A 23,759-nucleotide genomic window follows, 5' to 3' on the forward strand; every position below is an offset into this window, starting at 1 on the left:
TTCACGCAGATGAGCAGGGACCCTGGGCATCTTTCTTTTGGTGTTTTTCAGAGTCAGTAGAAAGGCCTCTTTACTGTCCTAAGTTTTCATAACTGTGACCTTAATTGCCTACCGTCTGTAAGCTGTTAGTGTCTTAACGACCGTTCCACAGGTGCATGTTCATTAATTGTTTATGGTTCATTGAACATGCTTGGGAAACAGTGTTTAAACCCTTTACAATGAAGATCTGTGAAGTTATTTGGATTTTTATGAATTATCTTTGAAAGACAGGGTCCTGAAAAAGGGACGTTTCTTTTTTTGCTGAGTTTAGTTTGCAGAACAGTTTCTTACAAAACAGGGGAAATACTCCCTAACACAGACCCATAAATTCCAGATTTTTGGAGTTACTATTTCTCAATGAACAGAATGTATTCAGTAAATCTGTCCTATCCACCCCCACACACATACACTGTATATTTTCACAGTTTCTGCCTGTGAGGGGCTATGTCTTGTTTTCTAGGGCGGTGAGGTGGGCTGTGCTGGGTTAAATAATCCGATTTTTGGGAAGAAGCGGGCAGATGGATGAGATCCCAGTGAGGATTAGAGAATCTGCCCCACCTGGGAGAGATGAGCTCGGAATCACAGGATCCTCTGGGAAACTCAGCCCCCAGAGGACAGGGAGGGGGGGACAGGGTTCAGTCAACATTAGTTACCCACACACAGATCATATATGGAGTTTCCCTCTGCCCCCTGTCTAATGACAGCCCTTCCTTGTTGAGCCTTTGTATTATAGACAGTTACAGACAGTTTTAACAACCCACTTCCCACTGTATGCCCCCTGCTCCACCCTCCATGCCCCCCAGATGGCTGGCGCTGGGTGCATTAGTAGATAAGTCCTGTTTCACATCTGTAGACAGTCACACATGGGAGGAACGATATCTCAACAGTAATCTGCGGTTTAATACAACCATTAACTTCTGAATAATCTGACTGCCTGTCTGACTCTGGAGATACCTGCTATGCCCCTCTCTGTGTGTGTGTGTGTGTGTGTGTGTGTGTGTGTGTGTGTGTGTGTGTGTGTGTGTGTGTGTGTGTGTGTGTGCGTGCGTGCGTGCGTGCGTGCGTGCGTGCGTGCGTGCGTTACCATCAGAAAGACAATCAGAATGACAACTGGAAGCAGGGATTGAGATTAGGTCCTATACACAATATCCCTGACTATCTGATTGCAGAATAAGGGTCTCAGCATGGCAGGAAGCTGAGAGCCACAATCGTCACACTGCTGTTTAATCTCCCACAGTTCAATGGATGGCATCTTCATATAGATTTGAGGGTCATCTTCATGTAGATTTGAGGGTCGGGATTGTTTGATAGAGGATTTCATGAATTGTTTGTTTTGTAAAAAATATATAATTCACAGACATTCACATCAAAACACAGTGTTATACTTTAATCTTGTAATACTCTTTAATGACATAGGGTTTCCTCTTGAAAGTACCATGATAGGAGAGTGTAATGGAAATGATATGATTAAAAGTTTGACTAAATGATTTCACCCTGAAAATGTTTAACCGAGTGATTATAAGATGAATGTACTAATGTGTGTGTGTGTAGGAAAAGTTTAAGCTTAATGATTTAGCAATGTTAGACATTCAAGGAAAAGGGGAACTGTTAACAGACAGCAGACAACTTGTGACCACTGTGAAAATAATAACAGGAAAGAGGTCTCCCCACCCAGGGAGGTGAGAAACCATTGGGCTTGCAGTAGATTATGTAACATGGGGCAGGATATGATAAGCAATGTATGTGATGGAGAAGACTTGTAAATAAGCATTGACAGTGTTAAAGAAGAGGAGGGGCATTTGTAAGGAGTATGACATATGGTATGACCAAATGTTAGGTATAAAAGGCTGTGTACATTGTATGATATTCAGAGCTCTCTGAATAAAGAACTAACCTTTTGCAGACTTCTGGGGCTTTGTCGAATTCTTCTATTAACCGGGGCCTTACAACCCCCGGGGAATTGGTCAAAGCATATAGTGAGTTTTGAGTTAATAACATTGGGATGAAAATTCTCGTGACAGAGAGGCAGCGGAGTCATGCACATTGTTTTAGGGAATTTGATTCATATTATATAATCAAGAGGCACTAAGGAAGAGACAGTGAAATGATTAGACATGAGTGGCTACGCTACGCAGATACTGTGTGTGGTGAAAGCGAGAGAGGGGGGAGAGAGAGAAAGAGGGGATAGGGAAAGGGAGAGAGAGAGAGTTGTGTAAGTTTGATTGACAGGCCTAGATTAAGTCATTACATAACTCTACTGGGACCTGGGGTAGAGAATAAATCCAGATTAGGATCTGGAACCTCCCTCTCTCCATTCATCTCTCTCTCTCTCTCTCTCTCACTCTCTCTGTCACACATATAATTCCTGTACCCATGTCAGCTGAAAAGGTACATTATTTCGGTGGCAAACGTATGACAAATATACATATATACACAAACTGCATAGTGAGTCATCCAGTTTACACACATCATTGATCTTTAAACTCCAAAATAACTAGCAATGCAATGTACACAGAATATTCACACACACAATTTACACACTCTCTAACAAACATACACACATACAGGTTACCTACCCTGGGAAACAGCTCTGAGCTTTCATGTGAGGGGTCAGCCCTTAGACAAACCCTTTTCTAACCAGCAGTGGAGCCTCAGAGTGGTATGGTCAGAAGACTGAGGGTGCATATCAATACTCTTACTTGGCCTCCTCGTCTCCTTTCCTTAATCTACACTGTTATAATTTGACATCCCTCATAGTGGTTTTGACTGTCCAGTGCTTTTTAATCCATACAAATTAAGGAGGTTTCCATTAAACCTTTTTATGCTAGTAAAGTACATGTAGGATAAAACATTTCATGAAGAGCCAGATGAAAACATTCCAATGGTTGACAAAACTCAATTCGCGAGACATAATGGGATCGTTTTGTGTCGGTAAAATGAATTATGCGAGATATGTCGATGGAAACGCTTTAATGCGTGAATATTTATACAATAACCATCATATCGAAGTAAACTTGGAGTCACGCGATGACATGTGCAGTCCTCCAACTACGATTTGGGAAACCATGCAGTTTATTAGACTACAGATTAAATAAATTATGCTGAATTTCACAGGGTGGTGAAAGTGCAAGGTGATTCGCTTGATACTCCTTTCCAATAAATATCGAGGGTCTTGTTATGGTGACATGATAATCGATGTTTGGCTGCCATTTGACAAATAAAAATAATCTCTTTCTTTCGTCCATAATAATAATCTCGCTATGTAGGCTATATGTGAGCTCTAGCCAACACCGCTAAAGCGCACGTCCAAAGAGTGCGCACACTCGCTATATAACGCAACATAGTTTGTGATAAAACCATCAGTTGAGTTGAAAATGCGGTGGAAACCTAATTAACTTCTCCTTTTTATTTGGTGCATGGTCATTTAACCACAAAGGGTATTTTTTACGTGTATTACGTCATCACACACAGCCTTTTATCAGCGACAAGTTAATTTGATGGAAACATCTCTGTTGGGAAAATGTGCGTATTGTTTTTATGCGGATTTTAGAATATTCGCATGAAAATCTGTCGCCACGCCCCCTACGTTGCAATGCTAATCACATCTCTCTCTCTCTTTAATTTTTATTTGTTTAATTTAACCTTTATTTAACTATGGTAAATGGATTTGAATTAGTCTTTGCTAAAGATAAGTCACTCACTAATAGATAGAATCTACAACAAAATAATACAATAGAAAGTAACAAAGATTCTTATAAATGTACAGTTTACTGATGCTGAGGACAGGGGTAAGAATGCATAAGGTCCCATATAACAGAGGAAGGTAAGATAGTGGACCATGATCCGCCAAGGGAGATGCAGAAAGATAGAGAAAAGGTGACCTATAGGGATGCTCACTAGACAGACAGAATGTGGAGGGGAAAGTCCAGTGACATTGATGTCCAAGCTGTTGTGTAGTGCCATCTATAGTCTCTGTATAGTGCAGCAGGTCTGGTGAGAGGATTCAAACTTGATTTTGAAAATAAACTCCCCATACCAGATATTCCTTAATGTGAGCTAGTCATTTAATTTGATTTATTAGGATCCCCATTAGCGACAGCTAGTCTTACTGGTGTCCGACGCTTAACGAAAAATACATTACAGACAAAAGACTTTACAATTTACATTTAAAAACATTATCATGTAGTGTGTGTATCTATCAGTTACACATGAATGTCAGTACAAACACACAACAAGTAGGTCACATGGGGGACAGGCATTGTGCCATCAGGTGTTGCTTTATTTGTTTTTTGAAACCAGGTTTGCTGTTCACTTGCGCTATATAAGATGGAAGGGAGTTCCAAGCACTCATGGCTCTGTATAATGCTGTACATTTACTTGAATTTGTTCTGGACCTGGGGACTGTGACTCCTAGTGGCATGTCTGGTGGGGTAAGTGTGTGTGTTAGTGCTGTGTGTAAGTTGACTATGCAAACAATTAGAAGTGTCCAACACATTTCTTATAAAAACAAGAAGTGACGCAGTCAGTCTTTCCTCAACTCTTAGCCAAGAGAGACTGACATTCATAGTATTAATATTAGCCCTCTCATTACAATGAAGAGCAAGACGTGCAGCTCTGTTCTGGGCCAGATGCAGCTTAACTAGGTATTTATTTGCAGAACTTGACCATACCTCAGGCCAATAATCAAGATAAGATTAAGTCATGATTTTAGATCCCTTTGATGTTCACTATAAGTGGATTTCTCTAAGAGAAAGTCTGCTTCAATTGAAAAGGGTAATAGAAATGAGACATCAACTGCATGATATGATCACTGCACCAATGTCACTATCCAGCCTACTGAGCTATATCCAAGAATAACACTCATGCATCAATTTAAACAGATAAAGAAACAACTCAGGATATATTATTTCAAAATGAAATTTACTTCAAATGGATATGGTTTAAGTTTCAGAACAGTCACTGCTGTCAGGTCAAAGTTCAACAGTCAGAGGTTAACATAATATCCATATGTGAGTGGCAACTGCAGATACTGTATCAAACCATTTGGGAGAAGTTTGAGACACAGTCACAGTGAACCTTTAGGTGGTGTAAAAGCCTTGCAACCAGATAGAGCCATTGATCAAGACAGGTCTCTTGTGGAAATAGGCACCTCATAAGCACACATACTTTTATGATGCCCAACACATCTTCCCACAGTTAGAGTCACAAAGCAACCTTGTTTTGGAGGATGGCCTCTGAGCTGAAAAGCTGGTGTTTAATATATACTGCAATGAGAATTCAACTGCAGACACTGACATACAAACAGCTCAACAACAACAACAAAAATGGCCTAATAATACCCCCATCCCCCTGTTCTGTCGAAAGTAGGCTACAGAGTTGCAGCCAGGCAATCCACAAGAACGCATTCGTCAATGTTTTTACACTCCCCTAAAAGGCTGCTTGCACTTAGCAAACACACGGGTGGACTAAATTGGGCAATGTTTTATAGGCAACTATGGGATTATTACTATCAACTACCTAGGCAAAAATAGCATGAGTAGACCAACAAGTTGCTATCTCTTCTATTGAAAATAAATTGTCATCGCTTTCGTAAAAAAGAGGGTTTGCTCTGTTCTCCACGGACCCCCTTCATCTCACGTTAAAGTCTTAGGTCGCGACGGTCTTTAGCTATCCATCCTTTGGGTGGTAATGATGGTCACATTTTCTTTACCGCTGCTCCTGCCGACAGCAAACGGTCCCGCTCTCGCACCTCCTCCTGTAGCTTGGCCTCGGTCACGCGCAGCTGGCGGATGGTTGCCTTCATCTCCTTCATCTTCACTTCCATGAGTGCGATGATGTCCCGCTGCTCGTTCAGCTTCCGAAGTAGTTCAGCCGAGGTGGTCCCGGTGGTCAGCGAGTACGCGTGGTCCAGCGGGTTGCTGACAACGCTGTAGTACTGCACCGTCTGCTGCTGGGCAGCGGCGTCTGTAGAGGGATCGTCGCCCCCAGCCAGGTCAGTGGAGCTGGAGACGACTGCAGTAAAACAGGACCCGTCACCCTGCGCGGCTGGATTTACAGGTCCGAGGTATTCGCCGTCCGGGCCGATCTGCACCACGATAGGGCCATCAGTAGCAGCTGTGTCGGTGACTGCATCGCTCTGAGCGGTCTCAGCGGCACCTGGGGCTGTCGAAACAACGTTTGTGATGACAATACTACCTGGACTGGGGGCTGTAACAGGAGCCGCCGCAGACGCTTTCCTGTTCCTGCCCCTTCGGTTCTTGCGTTCATTCACTCCTCTCAGCGGGAAGAGCGTCGGTACTCGAACGGTATAGGTCTTTCTGCCACCGGGAAAGTGTACGCTACAGACGCGGTGTCCAGTAGTGGGTTGGAAGGTACTAAAACAGCCGCTCACCCCGGCCCGGGAGATGTTCTTGAGCCAAATTTCCCTTTGCGTGGTATCCTTTGGAAATGTGTAGAACCGCAGCTCTCTGTCCCGATGAGAGTTGTTGTAGCAGCCAGGGACACAGCAGGTGAATCCAGGCATATTTATTCCAACGAAAATATGATAAACTTGTTATTCTATTGAAGTTGTATCTAATTTATTTTTGTTTCGTTCTTCCTCGCGTTGATATCAAGCCCATCGGCCTCGAAGCGGAACTACACGTCCCACAATGCTTTCAACTTCCTGTTTTGTGTCCTAAGCTGGCAGCCCCAAAAATATGACATTTTGTTTAGTGTTGCGCACAATTAATATAGTTTTAGACGTATTTGTGTATAATATCTCAGAAGTTTATTATGTTGATAGATGTTTTACTATTGTATCCATTATTACTGCTTTCCAAGCAAGCGTGTATCAGAACTAAGAACTTAAATAAACTACAAGTCCCATAATGCATACCCGAATAGCTTTTCTGCTTCCCCAAATTCTCATCTCGCGAGTTTTCACTTAAATTTTAAACGCGGGAGCCATCCGCTAAAAGGTAAACACTAGCTAGCAAGCTTTTTATTGTATATATAGTTTTTCATAGTATCCCAAGCTTGCTAGGATACTATCATAAAATAGCACATCAAAACGTTGTTTTTCCACATAAAGAGGCGACACGAATCTAACGTATCGTGAACACGACTCGGTAGAATTCCTTGATTGTGTCAGTCAGTGTATGACATATCTAACTTTAGCTTAGCTTGGATAGCTAGCTAGGTTAACTACGCTAACGTAACGGGTTAACTTTAACGCGTTAGTCGCCCCACTTACTTACATTCAGAAGTAGTAAGTTATGTGTTTATTTGCATTAACGTTAGCTAGCAAGTACTAAGCCGGTAGTGAGCTAGCTAGCTAATTAAAACTGACAGCATGTCAATTATTTCCAGAATATCGATAAGACGTTGACTTCTTCTGTTTCGACAGACTGAACGTTATGCCATGGATTCTGTAGACGAGGACGTGTCTGCTCGAATTCTCCTGCAAAATGTAATTCAAACGGAGTATTCCAGGTCCCCAATTACCCGCAGGTAAATCAACACTGTCGGAAAGTGACCCACAGTACCTACTACTATCGATCAACTAAACTTGCTTTGGCTAGCGGTTGTCCACTGTTAGGTTGACAGGCGCTCTCTTGTCAACTGTGATATCTCCAGATAAAATGTGTAATTTTAATGGAATAAGCCATGTGTGTTATGTCCTCTCTAGTGCCTCCCAGGCTCAGTTCCAGTCCCAGTCCCCTGGGCCCAGAGTCAGACATAGTATCAGACTAAGGAGGAGTGATGTTGGGGCCCTTACCCCACAGGAGGCCCTCAAACAGAGCATCAAAAAGAAGCTTCGTGAGGTCAGGTTAAGCCGGATGTACACTATGTGATTTTGGCCCCAATTTTAGCTGTCAAAGACAAGTTTTTGAGATCGGAGACAAAATCCCCATGTCCTTGCCTACTCTGGGTGAGCGGCCATCAGCTACGCTTGATTAATGTGAGCAGGTCAGAGATGTAATCAGAGGGCTACCGATCCTGTCTTTGAGCAGTCCCAGACATCCCAATATTTTTAAATGATTTTGATTTTATCTGCACAAAATCTGCAATGCTCTTGTAGTGTGACATATGTAATGACAAGATTTGAGAACGGTGATCAGCAATAGTGTGTGTGCGTGACCTCCCCTCGTTTGTGCCACATCGTTTAGTTTGCGCACCACTATGTTGGCAAGACAACTACAGGAAAGACGGACATTTAATGTGAGAGGCTCAGGGATGTTAGGATTTTAAAGTTGTGTAGTGTCCGCCCGGGATTACTTTGAAAATGTGTCTTTCTGTCTGTTTGTCTGTGTTGGGCAGAGGAACTGTTTTAAACAAGGCTTGTGTTGAGTTCATCAGCATTTTTGTCTTTTCTTTTACAGAGCACTTCCAGGTCTTCCCTGCCAGAGCCACCCAGTAAGAGGCGGGCTGTATCAGAGGGAGTCAGGAAGATAAACACGCCTGCACCAGCCACAGCCTCACTTCTCTATGATGATTACATCACACCTAGATACCTACTCAGGGGGATCCTGCAGACAGGTGAGTGTTGTCATATCACAGTGAGAGTGTGTGGGTCAGCGTTTTTATTATTGACTAGCGGTAAGATATATGTTTTATTATATGCTCATCATGGGCACATTATGGCCCGTTGTTCAGTGATCTTTGTTTTTGTTGCTCTTCTGTCTCCTCTCTGATTGGTCAGAGCCAGAGACATCCCTTCTGGTTCAGGACCGGCCAGTCAGGAAGGAGCCAGAGCTGCCCTCCACAATCTCCAGTCTTCACAGCAACCGCCCAAGGTATGCTGACAGACAAGGACGATATCCTCAGAGGTGCACTCAGGACACACAGCCCTCTGCATTATTGGTGTGGTGATTAGTTTGTGCATTCACACTAGTTTTTGTTTGTGCCTCCTAGTACAGGGCTATCTGAGTTGGATCTCCCTGACATGACCACCACAGTAAACCTGTTAAATACGGTGAAGGGACTAAGCAGGAAGCGACCACGTCGGAGTCTCAACATAACAGCATTCAACAGGCAGCTTGAACATGAAGGTAAGGTCATGGTCGCCACTGTACAGTGTGTGCGCATGGTTAAGTTTGTGTGACATCTGTAACTGGAGCATGTTCTGAACGTGCTACAGGGTGTGAATAAACATACTGGTTAACTGCTCTAAATGAAGACATTTTCTGTTCCACTCATTTTGACCAACTGACAATCCCTCTTTTCATGGGTTCAAGTTTAAATTACATTTTATTTTCGGCAAATACAACGGGTGTAGACTTTACCATTAAATGTTTGATTACGAGCCCTTCCCAACGATGCAGAGTTAAAAAAAAAATAATACAAATAGTAACACGAGGAATAAAATACACAAGAATGGAACTATATACAGGGAGTACCAGTACCAGATCAATGTGCAGGGGTATGAGGTATTTGAAGTAGATACTGTATGTACATGTAGGCAGGGTAAGTGACTAGGCATCATAATAGATAATAAGAGTAACATATGATGTGTGTGTGCGCGCGCGTATGTAGTGAATGTGTGTGGGTTTTATGTGAGAGTCTGTGTATATAGTATTGTGAGTGCATAGAGTCAGTGCAAGAAAGGATCAATGCAGATAGTTAATTAATGGTTACACCGACTATTTAGTAGCCTTATGGCTATTTAGCAGTATTATGTCTTGGGGGTAGAAGCTGTCTCGGAGCCTGTTGGTTAGGAGTCTGATGGATGTATTCATTTTCTGATAGAATTTTGTGTGTGTGGATTCCTTGTTTGCAGATGGAGAGGGTGAAGGTGGCAGTGCAACAGAAAAAGACCTCTCATCCCTGTCTTCTGCCTCTCCAAGGTAAAGAGCTGCAAATTAGAAAAACTTCTGCTCTCGCATTGAATTTCAGTAGTGAATGTCAGAAATGTAAATGAGGCTGTTTTTTCATATTTTCTAGCTCTATCACCTTCTCTCTGAAAACACCCTTTGTGGACGTTCGGACTGAGAAAAGGGGATTTCAAAGGAAGGTAGCAAATCGTAAAAAAATTTGCCTTGAGGAGTTTGACGAGGCCCTACGGAATCGACAGGCGGCGATGGGTGGAGACCCTGGTAAGCAAATCAAATCAAATTTATTTATATAGCCCTTCGTACATCAGCTGATATCTCAAAGTGCTGTACAGAAACCCAGCCTAAAACCCCAAGAAATGCATGTGAAAGAAGCACAGTGGCTAGAAAAAACTCCCTAGAAAGGCAAAAACCTAGGAAGAAACCTAGAGAGGAACCAGGCTATGAGGGGTGGCCAGTCCTCTTCTGGCTGTGCCGGGTGGATATTATAACAGAACATGGTCAAGATGTTAAAATGTTCATAAATGACCAGCATGGTCAAATAATAATAATCATAGTAGTTGTCGAGGGTGCAACAAGCACGTCCGGTGAACAGGTCAGGGTTCCATAGCCGCAGGCAGAACAGTTGAAACTGGAGCAGCAGCACGGCCAGGTGAACTGGGGACAGCAAGGAGTCATCATGCCAGGTCGTCCTGAGGCATGGTCCTAGGGCTCAGGTCCTCCGAGAGAAAGACAGAAAGAGAGAATTAGAGAGAGCATATTTAAATTCACACTGGACACCGGATAAGACGAGAAATACTCCAGATGTAACAGACTGACCCTAGCCCCCCGACACATAAACTACTGCAGCATAAATACTGGAGGCTGAGACAGGAGGGATCAGAAGACACTGTGCCCTTTCCTCTGCATCCTTTCTCATTTCTTGCCCCTTATATCTCTGCTTGTCTTTTGTTCGGTGTATTCTATTGTTTGATATGTACTTAAATTATCTGGAACGATATGAGAGAGACTCTCTTATGTAAGACTACATTTTGTGTGAAGAGTAGAACTTAAACCTAGTACTTCCACCTCTTTTTCTCTTCCTACGCCCACCTCCCTTTCCCTGTTTTTTTAGAGCTGAGTGTTCGGGAGGATCAGCAGGGTCTCGGTGAGACCGTTCGTTCTGAGGGGTTCACCTTGGGACTGAGTGACCTCACCGCTCCTGACATCACCCATGACATCATCACCAGCAACACAGCGCTCTATGCCCCGCCTGATGACACAGCAACAACCTACATTATTGCCACCCAGGACAAAGACACCATCACAGGAACACAAATCCAGCGAGAAATGGGAGTAATGAAGGATGAGGAGGAGAAAGATATGGAGGAGGTAGGGGAACAAAAGGAGGACAAGATGGAAATAGACAACAAAGATGGAGAGGATTTGGCTGGAGATGCTGGGCAGAGAGAGGCCTCGGTGAGACAGGAGGAGTCCAAATCACAGACCGAAGAGGTAGCTGACTCCCAGACAGGAGAAGATGAGGAGCTGGCTAAATCAGAAGGAGAGGTGTCTGAGTCTCAGGCAGAAGGAGAGGTAGCCGGGTCTCAGGCAGAAGGAGAGGTGTCCGAGTCTCAGGCAGAAGGAGAGGTGTCCGAGTCTCAGGCAGAAGGAGAGGTAGCCGGGTCTCAGGCAGAAGGAGAGGTGTCCGAGTCTCAGGCAGAAGGAGAGGTGTCTGAGTCTCAGGCAGAAGGAGAGGTAGCCGGGTCTCAGGCAGAAGGAGAGGTAGCCGGGTCTCAGGCAGAAGGAGAGGTAGCCGGGTCTCAGGCAGAAGGAGAGGTAGCCGGGTCTCAGGCAGAAGGAGAGGTAGCCGGGTCTCAGGCAGAAGGAGAGGTAGCCGGGTCTCAGGCAGAAGGAGAGGTAGCCGGGTCTCAGGCAGAAGGAGAGGAGGAGGAGATAACTGAATCTCAGACAGAAGATGTAGCAGATGAAGGGGGACAGGTAGTGGAAGAAGGGCAGGAAAAAGGCTTGACATCACAGAGTTTAGCACACAATGCGATGCACATCAGTCGGAGAGCTTATTGCTCAGAGGGCGGTGTCAAGGTTGCTGGAGTGATGGAAGGAGGGAGGGGCTACAAGAGCATGGGAGCAGAGCTCCATCCTACAGAGACTGGTGAGTCAGGTTGGTAATGAAAGCCTGATGTGATAATGAAAGATGTGACATTGGCCGATGTGGACAGTATTCCACTTGGCTCAAATCCTGCTTGTCAACAAGACTGTTCAGTCTTTTTTAAGTTTGAAAAATAATCTTAGTGGGTCTATTCTATTTTCTATTCTATTATTTAATGTAGTATTTGTGAGACTGTTTTATTGATGTCTTTGTGTGTGTTTTGTAGGGTGGGCAGGCAGAAGGTCAGAGGGGGACACTGCTGGTGAGTGGCACAGTGGGCCGGTGGTGGAAGCTAGTGAGAGCGCCCACACTCGCACAGTAACCCTTGGCAGCGCCCCTCCCTCCCCGTTGCCCCAGGAAGATGAGCAGGAGCTGGAAGGTTTGAGTAGAACAGGCACCAGCCTTGGAAATGAGGAGATGGAGAACTCCATGCCTCCTTTAGAGATTACCTTTGAACCTGAGAACAACGCCCCTCACAGCACCATCTCATCCCTGCACCCCATCACTGCCCAGAGCCCAGCTGACCATGAGGAGGACTGGGATGATGTGGAAGAGGGGGATGGTATCCAGAGTGAAGGTTAGATCCACAAAATCTGTATTCAGGTGTGTGCGAGTGCGTATATGTTGTGATGACTAACCCCTTTCCTACAGAGCTGTCCATGAAGACTCCTGCGTTTGTCAGAGAGAAGAGGAATGCTCTGCCTATTGACCCCCTGGCCACACCCACTGTTCTCAAAGACCTTCAACCAAGGCAAGTCACACACAAACACATTCAATAATTTTAGTAGTAGTACTGTGTGTTTATACGTGTGCAAGCTTGTGACCTAATCTGTTGTCTTTTGGGGCCTCAGTTTTTCGGCTGGTGCTGCAGCGGCGGTGAAGCCCAAAGCGGTGAGGGGAAAGCGGGCTGGATCAGCCAAGAAGGATCCTGGTCTCTCTAAGAGCTACATCATGAGCATGTTCAAACACTTCGCCAAGACCAAGGTGTCTACAGATGTCTACCCTGTCCTAAAGGAGATGTAAGAATCTACATCCATCTTTGGGAAAAGTGCTTATGTTCATTAACCTGCACATTAGGTGATTTAGTGATGTACCGATCTGTTTAACTTCTATGGGCTAGTCCCACCTGCGGGACACAGCCAGTGAAATATCAGGGTGGAAAATTCAAAAACAACAAAATGTCATAATTCAACTTTCTCAAACATACAACTATTTTACACCATTTTAAAGATAAACTTCTCGTTAATCTAACCACATTGTCCGATTTCAAAAAGGCTTTACAGCGAAAGCAAAACATTATATTATGTTAGGAGAGTACATAGACAAAAATAATCACACAGCCATTTTCCAAGCAAGGACATGTGTCAATAAAACCCAAAACACAGCTAAATGAAGCACTAACCTTTGACGATCTTCATCAGATGACACTCCTAGGACATTATGTTACACAATACATGTATGTTTTGTTCGATAAAGTTCATATTTATATCCAAAAACAGCATTTTACATTGGCGCGTGATGTTCAGAAAATGTATTCCCACAAAAACGTCCGGTGAATGTGCACATCAATTTACAAAAATACTCATCATAAACATTGACAAAATATATAATTATTATTTTAAGAATTATAGATAGACTACCCCTGGATGCAACCGCTGTGTCAGATTTTAAAATAGCTTTACGGAGAAAGCACATTTTTCAATATTCTGAGTACATAGCTCAGCCATCCCGGTGAGCTATTCAGACTCCCGCCAAGTTCGGGGCAACCTAAACTCAGAATTAGTATTAGAAATATTCTCTTACCTTTGCTGATATTCGTCAGAATGCACTCCCAGGACTGCTACTTCAACAAGAAATGTTGTTTTTGTTCGAAATAATCCATATTTATGTACAAATACCTACGTTTTGTTCGTGCGTACAGATCACTTATCCAAAGGCATAACGCGCGAGTGCGGAACGAGAGACGAAAAGTCAAAATGTTCCATTACCAGACTTAGAAGCATGTCAAACGCTGTTTAAAATAAATCTTTATGGTATTTTTAACGTAAAATTGCGATAATATTCCAACCGGACAATAGCATATTCATTCAAGAAGAAAAAGATTGGGGCGTGCTCATGGGACCGAGCATATCCAATCCCTTTGTTGCCAGGCAGACCACTCAGTGAATGCTCCTATTATCTGCCCAGTGACAGGAAAATGCTCAAACCACTTTCTGAAGGCTTTAGAGAGCCAATGGAAGCCTTAGGAAGTGCAACGTCCCCCAAAGACACTGTAGTTTCGATTGAGAATTGTAGTTCTTCTTTTGATTCTCAGACTTTCCACTTCCTGCTTGGAATTTTCTCAGGTTTTTGCCTGCCATTTGAGTTCTGTTATACTCACAGACACCATTCAAACAGTTTTAGAAACTTCAGTGTTTTCTATCCAAATCTACTAATAATATGCATATTCTAGTTTCTGGGCGAGAGTAGTAACCTGTTTAAATTGGGTACGTTTTTCATCTGGCCGTGAAAATACTGCCCCCTAGCCCAGACAGGTTAAAGACAGGAAAACATCAGAATGCAACTGCTCTTTTATCATTGACGTTAAATTATATGTATTAGTGACAGAATAGAGGACTTACTTAATGATAATGTATTGATGGATGAATGCATGTTTAACATTTACTTGCCAGAATGGAGCTCTACTTTGACCGACTAGCTGATGACTTGGAGATGTTTGCTGCTCACGCCAAGAGGAAGACCATTGATGTGGAGGACGTAGAGCTGCTGATGCGGAGGTTTGTTTATAGCTCTGGTTCTTCAGGTGTTTAAGTGTACAGTAGGTACTATAATCTCCTTGTCAGGTGTGTGCCTGCATTCTTCTTTCTTTAACTCTGTTTTTCTCTCCAGGCAGGGGTTTGTGACTGACAGCATGCCAGTGAATGTTTTGATTGAGAAATATCTCCCAATGGAATCCCAGAAGCTCCTCATTCCTGTGGCAAATAGTGGTAACTACGTCATTCCCAAACCGAGGAGAAAATGATCAGCCTATACTGAGAATGATTAGCCCAAATCATGTGTGCTCATGTTGTATATTTGATTGAATATCTATTAATAGCTGTTCATTTATTATTTGTACACTCATTCAAACACAGCCAGGACAAGACCATGTAACCTGGTGTAAATGTGTTGTTTTTGTTTGAATATGGCTTCGTCTTTTGTTTTGTTTGTTTATATTTGTCAAATATTACTGCAATAAAATTGATTTGATTTATTCAGCAGTCTGGACTGGCATTTGTAAGGGCCTTTGGATGAGAAAGGAGACTGGAGTTAAAGCCCTGAGGTTAGGAGTGCCTTTGCTTCCATCAGAGAATCCTGAAAGACACAACCAATACAACAAGCACTATAGTTTGTAGACACTAATCTAATGCCCTCTGTCCTCATGCTGCCCCCAGTTTTCACAATCGACCCAGCTAATCACAGTACAGTCAGAATAAAATAAAGCAATCATTCAAACTTTCGCATTCGTTACTTTGGGGTGTGATCATTGGGCAGATTCTGTTTCAAAACGTTTTGCAACAAACCGTTTACACCAAACAGAAAGCAAACGACCGTTTCAAATTCAGTTAGGCCCATTTTCGTTCGCCTTGATTGCTTCCGTTTGGTTCTTGGCTAACGGTCAGCTTTCAAGCAATATGCTTCGAACACACTGATTGTGATTTGCGTTTTGGTACACTAGAAGTACATTCATTTCCAATGGATCGCTGCGTTTGCCTTGCAGCATTGCGTTGCAGAGGCAGTTGTAGTGCGTTATGTGTGGTAAATCAAATGTATGCATCAAATTGTATGCGTAGACTTGACAGAATGTAGAATGTTTAATTTTTGTTGCACACATATCCAGTAAAAAGGTGGGATTCCATAAAAAAGTTTGATTGCATAATTTTACATATTTTATTCATTTGCCAAGTAGAATACATATTTATTCGATGACATCTAAAAATGTATTGTGCGAGCCTATAATATAATTTCCCTCCAAAATGCATAGTTAATAAATAGTCAAGATGGCAGAGAGTAGGCTCTTTCAACATTGAGACCAAACGGTGAGGAAGGTGGTCTTGATCGCGCTGTTGGGTGGGTGTAAGGGACCAGCCCTGCCGAAAGCGCAGGTCTGTGTGGGTCCAGAGATGGTTGAAGTACCGAAAGCATGGAGGGGAGTTCCACCGTCTCATTCAAGAGCTTCAACTGTTTGGAGAAGAATTTCTAAGTTACTTTCGTCTGGACCGAAGCCAGTTCGATCACCTGCTCCAGATGGTTGGAGCCAGGATCGCCCGGATGGATACCAACTACCGGGAGTCCATCAGCCCAGTTAAACGCCTGGCGATTTGTCTCCGGTCAGCTAAATTCTAGTGAATTTTTAAAGCCTTCGATACCGTAATTGATTTATATTAGATATATTTTATGTGCAACCTAGCTAGCTAAAGGGCTCTCTAGTTAATAGCCCCTATGTGACATCAGATTTACTTTTACAGAATGTTCATTAGGACTATAACTTTTCCCAAAGTTGGTTTCAAATCATTTTTTAATGATGCAATGTTACCAAATGAAAATAAAGTTGGGGTGCCTTCTTCCCTGATGAAGGTGGGATAGTCTTCTCCAGGACCCCTTGTTGTTCAAGACAGTTAGTCATTCATTAAATTCTTATTGGAATTACTTACACTCTTAGAAAAAAGGTGTTATCTAGAACCTAAAAGAGTTCTCCAGTTGTCCCCATAGGAGAACCCTTTGAAGTAACATTTTTGGTTCCATGTATAACCTTTTCCCCAAAGGGTTCTATCTGGAACCAAAAAGGGTTATCCTATGGGGAAAGCAGGACACTTTTGGAACCCTTTTTTCTAAGAGTAGAGTTGGCCTGGGCTACAGTTAATTGATACAGTCATAGACTGAATTGTACTGCTTCAAGGCATTGTTAATGATGGTTGAGGACTATTACAATATAATTAGTAGAGCATAATAAACTGTAATGAGGTAGGTATATGAGTAGGTAGAATGTGGGTGGAATTTTAAGTTACACATAATATTGAGAATTATATTTCAGATTCTTGGCGACAGGGGACTCCTACAGGACCATCGGATTCAGCTTCGGAGTTGGACGGTCCACGGTGGCAAGCATTGTCCCCTCTGTGGCACAAGCCCTTTGGGACTATCTGGTTGGTGAATACATGCCTGTCCCCAAGGAGGAAGACTGGAGGGCTTTTGCTACCGATTTTCTGGAGAGGTGGAATTTCCCCAGCTGTCTTGGCTCCATTGCTGGGAAACATGTAGTCATCCAGGCTCCACTAAGCTCGGGTTCGCAATTCTACAGGGGTACATATTCAGTTGTACTCTTGGCTGTTGTAGATGCCATCTACTGTTTCCGTGTAATCGATGTTGGTGCTTAAGGGAAGTGATGGTGGGACCCTCCTGGACTCTGCCTTCGGCCAGGCACTTCAGGATGGCACCCTGGAGATTCCACCACCTGCATCACTCCCTGGGGCTGAAGACCTGGGACCCGTTCCCCATGGCTTCGTCGGCGATGAGGCCTTCCCTTGAGACCCAGCCTCATGAGGCCCTATGCTGGACGCCAGCTGCCATTGCCATAGTCTGTAAGGATCTTTAACAAACGACTATCTAGGTAAAGGTTAGTTGTTGAATGCGCCTTTGGGATTCTGGCAGCCTGGCGGAGAATTTATTGGAGAGTGCTTGGTCTCAGCCCCTCAAATGTTGATGCCTGCGTGAAGGCCACGTGTTCTCCACAACTACCTGCGGAGGTCATTCCAGGAGCCGCTCCGGATGGAGATGGGCACGCCAAATAGTCACCTACCTGATGTCACCAGGGCACGTGCCAACAACGCCCCCAGACAGGCACTCCAGGTGAGGGAGAAGCTGACCACCTACTTCTCATCACCAGCAGGTGAAGTCCCATAACACCAAGGTTATTTTAAGAACCATCCACCATTGTCTGGTATGGTACACCTGGCATGGTACATCAGATCAGCAGGACCTCTAAGGTTATACGACATACAGTTAGTATGATAATGGGAAAAGTTAACCTAGGGTCCATACAAATAGTACAGTTTACCACCATCTTCACTGCTCTGACAAAATGCAGGTGGAAAAAAAACAAATTAGGAAGAGAATGTGTTTTTACTTTCATCTCGTCTTAGATCTGCAAAGGTGCAGGGAAGAAATAAGAAGATTAAGTCTAAATGAGATATTAATAAACAAATGAAACACCTGACTATGAAAACAGAATTTAATAAGTATTCGAGTACAGGAAAGAACATGACAGGTATGTGTTGTTAAAATGTTATAAAAATTGAAAGAGGTGTGTGCATGTAAAAATACAACAATTCATGTGTAGCCTGTAATCTGTAAGAGAACTAAGAGAGGATGTATTTTTGGCACAACTGCAGACATACAGGGACTACTCATAAAGCCTAGAGGTAGTAGGGGAACTTCAGACATGGCCATAAAGAGTGAGAGGGCAGGGCACTGGAGATCTGAGGGACAGAAAGGAGTGGAGGAGAGGTGTGTGTGTCTGAAAAAACGAAAAGTGAATGTGTAGCCACAATACAGGTAAACACACATTTCACCTTTAGTCTTGTAAAAGAACAAGAGAATCTAAATTCTCCGGTGTGTCAGTTTTCATGCAATCTATGTACAACTAATAATGAATGCTATCCTAAGTATTGAGAAACGATTTACTTTATGAATTCCATGAATTTTATTGTAAAAAAGCCTACTAACAAGGAGATAGTAAGCAGAATAAGGACAGTTGGAAAATCTCAATTGAGGACAGTTGGAGTATCTCAGTTGCATTTCCTTGATTCCTCGTGTCCTCTCTCCTCACGTCCTCTCTCCTCACCTCCCGCTCAAAACCCATTGGAGGAGGTGGTCAAAACAACAACCAGACAAGTCTCCTCTTCCTGTCCTTCCTGTGAGCTGGTCGGCTAAATTGACTATCTCTGGAAGGGAAGAGAAAAACCACACATACAAGCATTACATAATAACGCCATAAAATGTGAGATTTATGATAACTAAATACTACTTGTGTAGTTAGTGGCATAAATATTGGCACAGTGTGGTAAAGTTGGTAATTCTTGCTGTTTACTCATGGAATTTGTATTTTAGATCAAAAGATGAATATGACAGGCAAATATTTAGACAGCAAACTGTTTTAGGATATTTTCTAACCCAGAAACAGCTATACATTTGCCTCAAGTTAATCCTTTGATCTGAAATACCAATTAGCCTACATGAGTATACTATAAAAACAACCTACTTTACTTCACTGTCGTAATACTTATGACACTGCCTGTGTAGTGGAGAAAAAAAACACCATTGAACTCTGCATCGAAAAGCAGCTGATGAATTTTAACCTTGATTGCTGCTTTTCTTTGCTGAGGCAGCCACTTCAGAGTTGGCAACAGGCTCATGGCAAAGAGGGTCTCTTCATCCTCCTTAATGTGAGGATCAGGTTGGGCTTGCATCCCTCTCGAGGGCTTGGAGGAGCCTCTGCTGAAATTAGTTGAGTGGACCTGGGGGCTGGTACCTCCGATGGTGCCTGGTGTGACGTTCCTCTTCATTTCTCCATGTTTCTCTCCTTGTTTGTCTCCACGGCCACATTCTGTTCAAGGTCCTCAGTGGTCACTTCCGGGAGGGTCATAATAATCTCAGGAGGTCCTACATGAAGCTGCTGACTCAGACCTCTTCTTCTCTTTCTCTGCCCTTCTCCCTCTCTGATACCTGTCCCCGAGTCCTCTCCACTTCCTCCCACAGTCTTCTTCTACAACATGAACATGATAAGCCAAACCATCACCTAGCATAACTATAGTTATTAGATAGCTATCATGGACATGTCACCTACTGTACAGACCGTTATCTGACCAAATTATCAGGGCTAGTATCTACCATCATTTCTATTACTATTTATCTGACATACACACTCACTCTCTCACATACACTCTTTAAAACATGATTATTTGGGCAAGTTATCAGGGGTAGTGATAAGATAATTATCTAATAAAGGTAAATGAGTAAAGAATCCATTATTAATTAGTAGTTATGTAGCATGGATAATGAATAATTAAAGTACTGAACGTTAGTTCCATAAGGTCTAGTAGAGGACCCGGAAGGGAGAGAAATGTGTGTGTGATTAGTGGGCCTAAGGGAACTGTGGACATCCGACAGATAGTGGGGAAAGACTGGGCAGCAGTGAGGGGAGCCTGGGTTCCAGGGCAAGGAGGAGAACCGGTTTTACCATGGGCAGGAGATGGGGATTATGCAGACAAATTGACACAGCTCTGTAATAATCTTAGGGACTATTACCATAGACATGCAGACTTTTCAAAGATACAGGAGTGTAACCAAGGGGATGGGGAAACTGTTAGCCAGTATTTAGAGAGACTGAGATGTGTTCAATGCTAATAGTGGACTGGTAGATCCTAGACAGGGAGACGACGGACCTTACCACCAACAGTTAAAAATAGCCTTCTTGAGTGGTATGAAGCCTGAAATTTGCCAAATCATAAAAGAGACTCTGATAGGGTGGGGAACAGCCACATTGGCTGAAGTAAAGAGGTATGCCATGACCATGAGCATAATGGCAAGGAAAAGAAAAGTAAGAAAGAATAAACAGGAGCAGAAAATTTGATCGCCACTCTTGGGGAAATTGCAGGAAAGAGCAGGAACAATTTTAAAAAGAAAGGGGGAAACAGGGGGAGTAGAAAGTGGATAGAACCCAAGGAGAGAAAGTGCTACAACTGCAATAAAACAGGCCACATGGCAGAGGATTGTAAGGCCCCACCAAGGAACAGTAGACAGAGACAGTTTAGGGATAGACAGAAGAGGGAACGTAGGCGAATGAGAGAGCGAGAGGAGTCCGAGGAGGAGGAGGAAGAACAGGCATGACTAGATGAGGGGAACGACAGTGAGGATTCAGAGGACACAGACTGTGAAGTGTTGAATTGGCAACCAAGCATATTTCTACCAAATTGAAAAGGACTGTGATATAAATTATTTTATGTTTAAGGTTTTGACTAAATGATTCCACCCTGAAAATGTATAACTGAGTGATTATAATACTAATTCTATAACTGTGTGTGCATAGGACAAGCTAAGACTTTACTATTTATCAATATAAGTGAGACATTCAAGGAAAAGGGAAACTGTTAACAGACAGCAGACAACTTGTGACCACTGTGAAACTGATAACAGGAAGAAGGTATCCCCACCCAGGGAGGGGAGAAACCATTGGGCTTGCAGTAGATTATGTAACATGGGGCAGGATATGATAAGCAATGTATGTGATGGAGAAGACTTGTAAATAAGCATTGAAAGTGTTAAAGAAGAGGAGGGGCATTTGTAAGGAGTATGACATATGGTATGACCAAATGTTAGGTATAAAAGGCTGTGTACATTGTATGATATTCAGAGCTCTCGTGAATAAACTTGGTTGACTATTGTAAGCTGGGCCTCCGTCTGTCATTTAACCAGAATCTTATAAACTCTGGGGTGCAGACTGAGTAGTTTAATTGAAGTTCAGTTTATGAACATTGGGAACAGAATTCTCACAACAGCCTGGAATTGTTTTGTTTGTTTGTAACCAGGGTTAGCAAATACCCACACACAACAAATAGTGTATAACTATTTGTTGGTGTTTTTAAAATACTATGTTTAGGATTCGTGTGTACTATTTCTTTTGGGTTTGGTGAGATTTCCATTTGCTGTAGGGCTGCGATATCTTAATAACAAATTCTTATTTACAATGACTGCCTACCCCGGCCAAACCCTAACAACGCTGGGCCAATTGTGCGCTGCCCTATGGGACTTCCAAACATGGCCGGTTGTAAATACAGCCTGGAATTTAACCAGGGTCTGCAGTGACGCCTCTAGGCCCAAGGCAAGAGGTTGATAACAATGATGTACATATGTCTGTTTAATAAAGCGGAATTGCTGATTATCAGTCTATACATTTTTTTTTTTTTAAACCTTGTCTTTTAGTACTAAACTTCCTGGTTTTGAATATATGAATAAGTTAATTATCTGCCAATCAGCTGTCCCCTGTGTCTTCCCTTCAGAAGGGTACTTGTGTGAGAAGAAACCTATTGGGGAGAGAGGTAGGTGAAGGCTCAGTAATTGATGAAAATAGTTAGAAAATGATTGTCTAGGATTTAATATCCATCATTACAATGGACTTGTATATAATGTAAAATATTACAATAGCTTTTGGTTGATAGGCAAGTCGAAGAGCGCTCGCTTGTACATCACTTCAGAGGTAATTCATCTCTAAGAGAGTGCTCTCTATAGGCCTACTTGCAGGGGACTTAGCGAATTGGGGCCGTTTAAAAAAAATGCTGCTGAGGGGCCCCACTAACCCAAAATTGAACAAAAATGTGATTGTGGGGGGTAGAGGCAGTTTATAAGTTAAAGGTAGAGGAGTGAAATTATATGCTGTATTTGTGATTTTCTTCCAGAATGGATTTCTTGACAAGTATCTTTTTAAATTAAGAAAGAGCGCTTTCAAAAGAAGTCGTAGGGCAGAGGTGGAGGAGTATATTGAAAGCTACATCAGTGGCCTTGATGGGTCATATGTCTGCAAAAGTCGAAATACACAACCCCTTAATTTTTACTGTGAATGACACAAGGCAAGAGGAGAGTCAACATGGCAGCCACAGGACACCACGGCAAACAGCTGTAAGGTCTATGTGTCCACTGACATCAACCATGGGCCCACCTCAAAAGTGTGTATCATCAGAAAGATGCTGTAGCTCAAAGGCCATGAGAATTCCCACTCTGAGAATGTGACAAACTGCATCCACCCAGACCTGGTCACATATATTGAGATCTTGTCTCTTCAATGCAAGGCATGCCACAAAATTGCCAACAGCACCATGAACTGGGCGAAGAGCAGGGGGTACACTGACATGGTGGACAGGAGATTCTTCCCATCTCTCGGGGAAATCCTGTACCTAAAGAATCGAATGAAGCCCCTGGACAGGCATCATGAAAACGACTCCTGGAGTGTTGACTCGCTTGTGAAACCAGACCTTAAGAGTGAGACATTATACTATCAGCCTCTGCAGAGCAACAGATCAACCACTGATACTCATACTTCAAAAGGCAGAAAATATTGCAGTGTGGGAAGAATCTACTTTTTATGAACGCTTCATATTCTGGTGAGTGTGGCAATAACGTGAAACCTAAACTTAAAAATATATACAGTTGAAGTCAAAAGTTTACATACACCGTAGCCAAATACATTTAAACTCAGCTTTTCACAATTCCTGACATTTAATCCAAGTAAAAATTCCGTCTTAGGTCAGTTAGGATCACCACTTTATTTTAAGAATGTGAATTGTCAGAATAATAGTAGAGAGAATGATTCATTTCAGCTTTCATTTCTTTCATCACATTCCCAGTGGGTCAGAAGTTTACATACACTCAATTAGTATTTGGTAGCATTGCCTTTAAATTGTTTAACTTGGGTCAAACGTTTCGGGTAGCCTTCCACAAGCTTCCCACAATAAGTTGGGTGAATTTTGGCCCATTCCTCCTGACAGATCTGGTGTAACTGAGTCAGGTTGTAGGCCTCCTTGCTCACACACGCTTTTTCAATTCTGCCCACACATTTTCTATAGGATTGAGGTCAGTGCTTTGTGATGGCCACTCCAATACCTTGACTCTGTTGTCCTTAAGCCATTTTGCCACAACTTTGGAAGTATGCTCGGGGTCATTGTCCA

General features: G+C 42.9%; 2 protein-coding genes across 2 annotated transcripts; one reads left to right on the top strand and one right to left on the bottom strand.

Moving 5' to 3' along the window:
• Positions 1-4,940: 4,940 nt before the first annotated feature.
• Positions 4,941-6,685, bottom strand: LOC115167204 (THAP domain-containing protein 11-like). Its single transcript, XM_029721374.1, has one exon. The coding sequence runs from the start codon at positions 6,560-6,562 to the stop codon at positions 5,735-5,737; it is 828 nt and encodes a 275-aa protein (XP_029577234.1). The 5' UTR covers positions 6,563-6,685; the 3' UTR covers positions 4,941-5,734.
• On the top strand, positions 5,917-15,253 carry LOC115167203 (centromere protein T). The gene is made up of 14 exons (XM_029721373.1): positions 5,917-6,031; positions 7,427-7,530; positions 7,709-7,844; positions 8,403-8,559; positions 8,723-8,816; positions 8,935-9,071; positions 9,800-9,866; positions 9,964-10,115; positions 10,966-12,012; positions 12,227-12,577; positions 12,652-12,751; positions 12,852-13,019; positions 14,673-14,777; positions 14,890-15,253. Exons 2-14 carry the CDS (start codon positions 7,442-7,444, stop codon positions 15,020-15,022), a joined length of 2,736 nt encoding a protein of 911 aa, XP_029577233.1. The 5' UTR covers positions 5,917-6,031; positions 7,427-7,441; the 3' UTR covers positions 15,023-15,253.
• Positions 15,254-23,759: the final 8,506 nt, after the last annotated feature.

Source organism: Salmo trutta, chromosome 29 (genome assembly GCF_901001165.1).
Source record: "Salmo trutta chromosome 29, fSalTru1.1, whole genome shotgun sequence".
NCBI classification, from domain to species: Eukaryota; Metazoa; Chordata; class Actinopteri; order Salmoniformes; family Salmonidae; genus Salmo; species Salmo trutta.

Excerpts from the sequence above, each read along its gene's own strand:
- LOC115167204 (XM_029721374.1), bottom strand. The coding sequence starts at position 6,562 with ATGCCTGGATTCACCTGCTGTGTCCCTGGCTGCTACAACAACTCTCAT.
- LOC115167203 (XM_029721373.1), top strand. The coding sequence starts at position 7,442 with ATGGATTCTGTAGACGAGGACGTGTCTGCTCGAATTCTCCTGCAAAAT. Across the intron at positions 9,867-9,963 it reads CTGTCTTCTGCCTCTCCAAG|CTCTATCACCTTCTCTCTGA; the intron begins GTAAAGAGCTGC and ends CATATTTTCTAG. Across the intron at positions 14,778-14,889 it reads GTAGAGCTGCTGATGCGGAG|GCAGGGGTTTGTGACTGACA; the intron begins GTTTGTTTATAG and ends TTTTCTCTCCAG.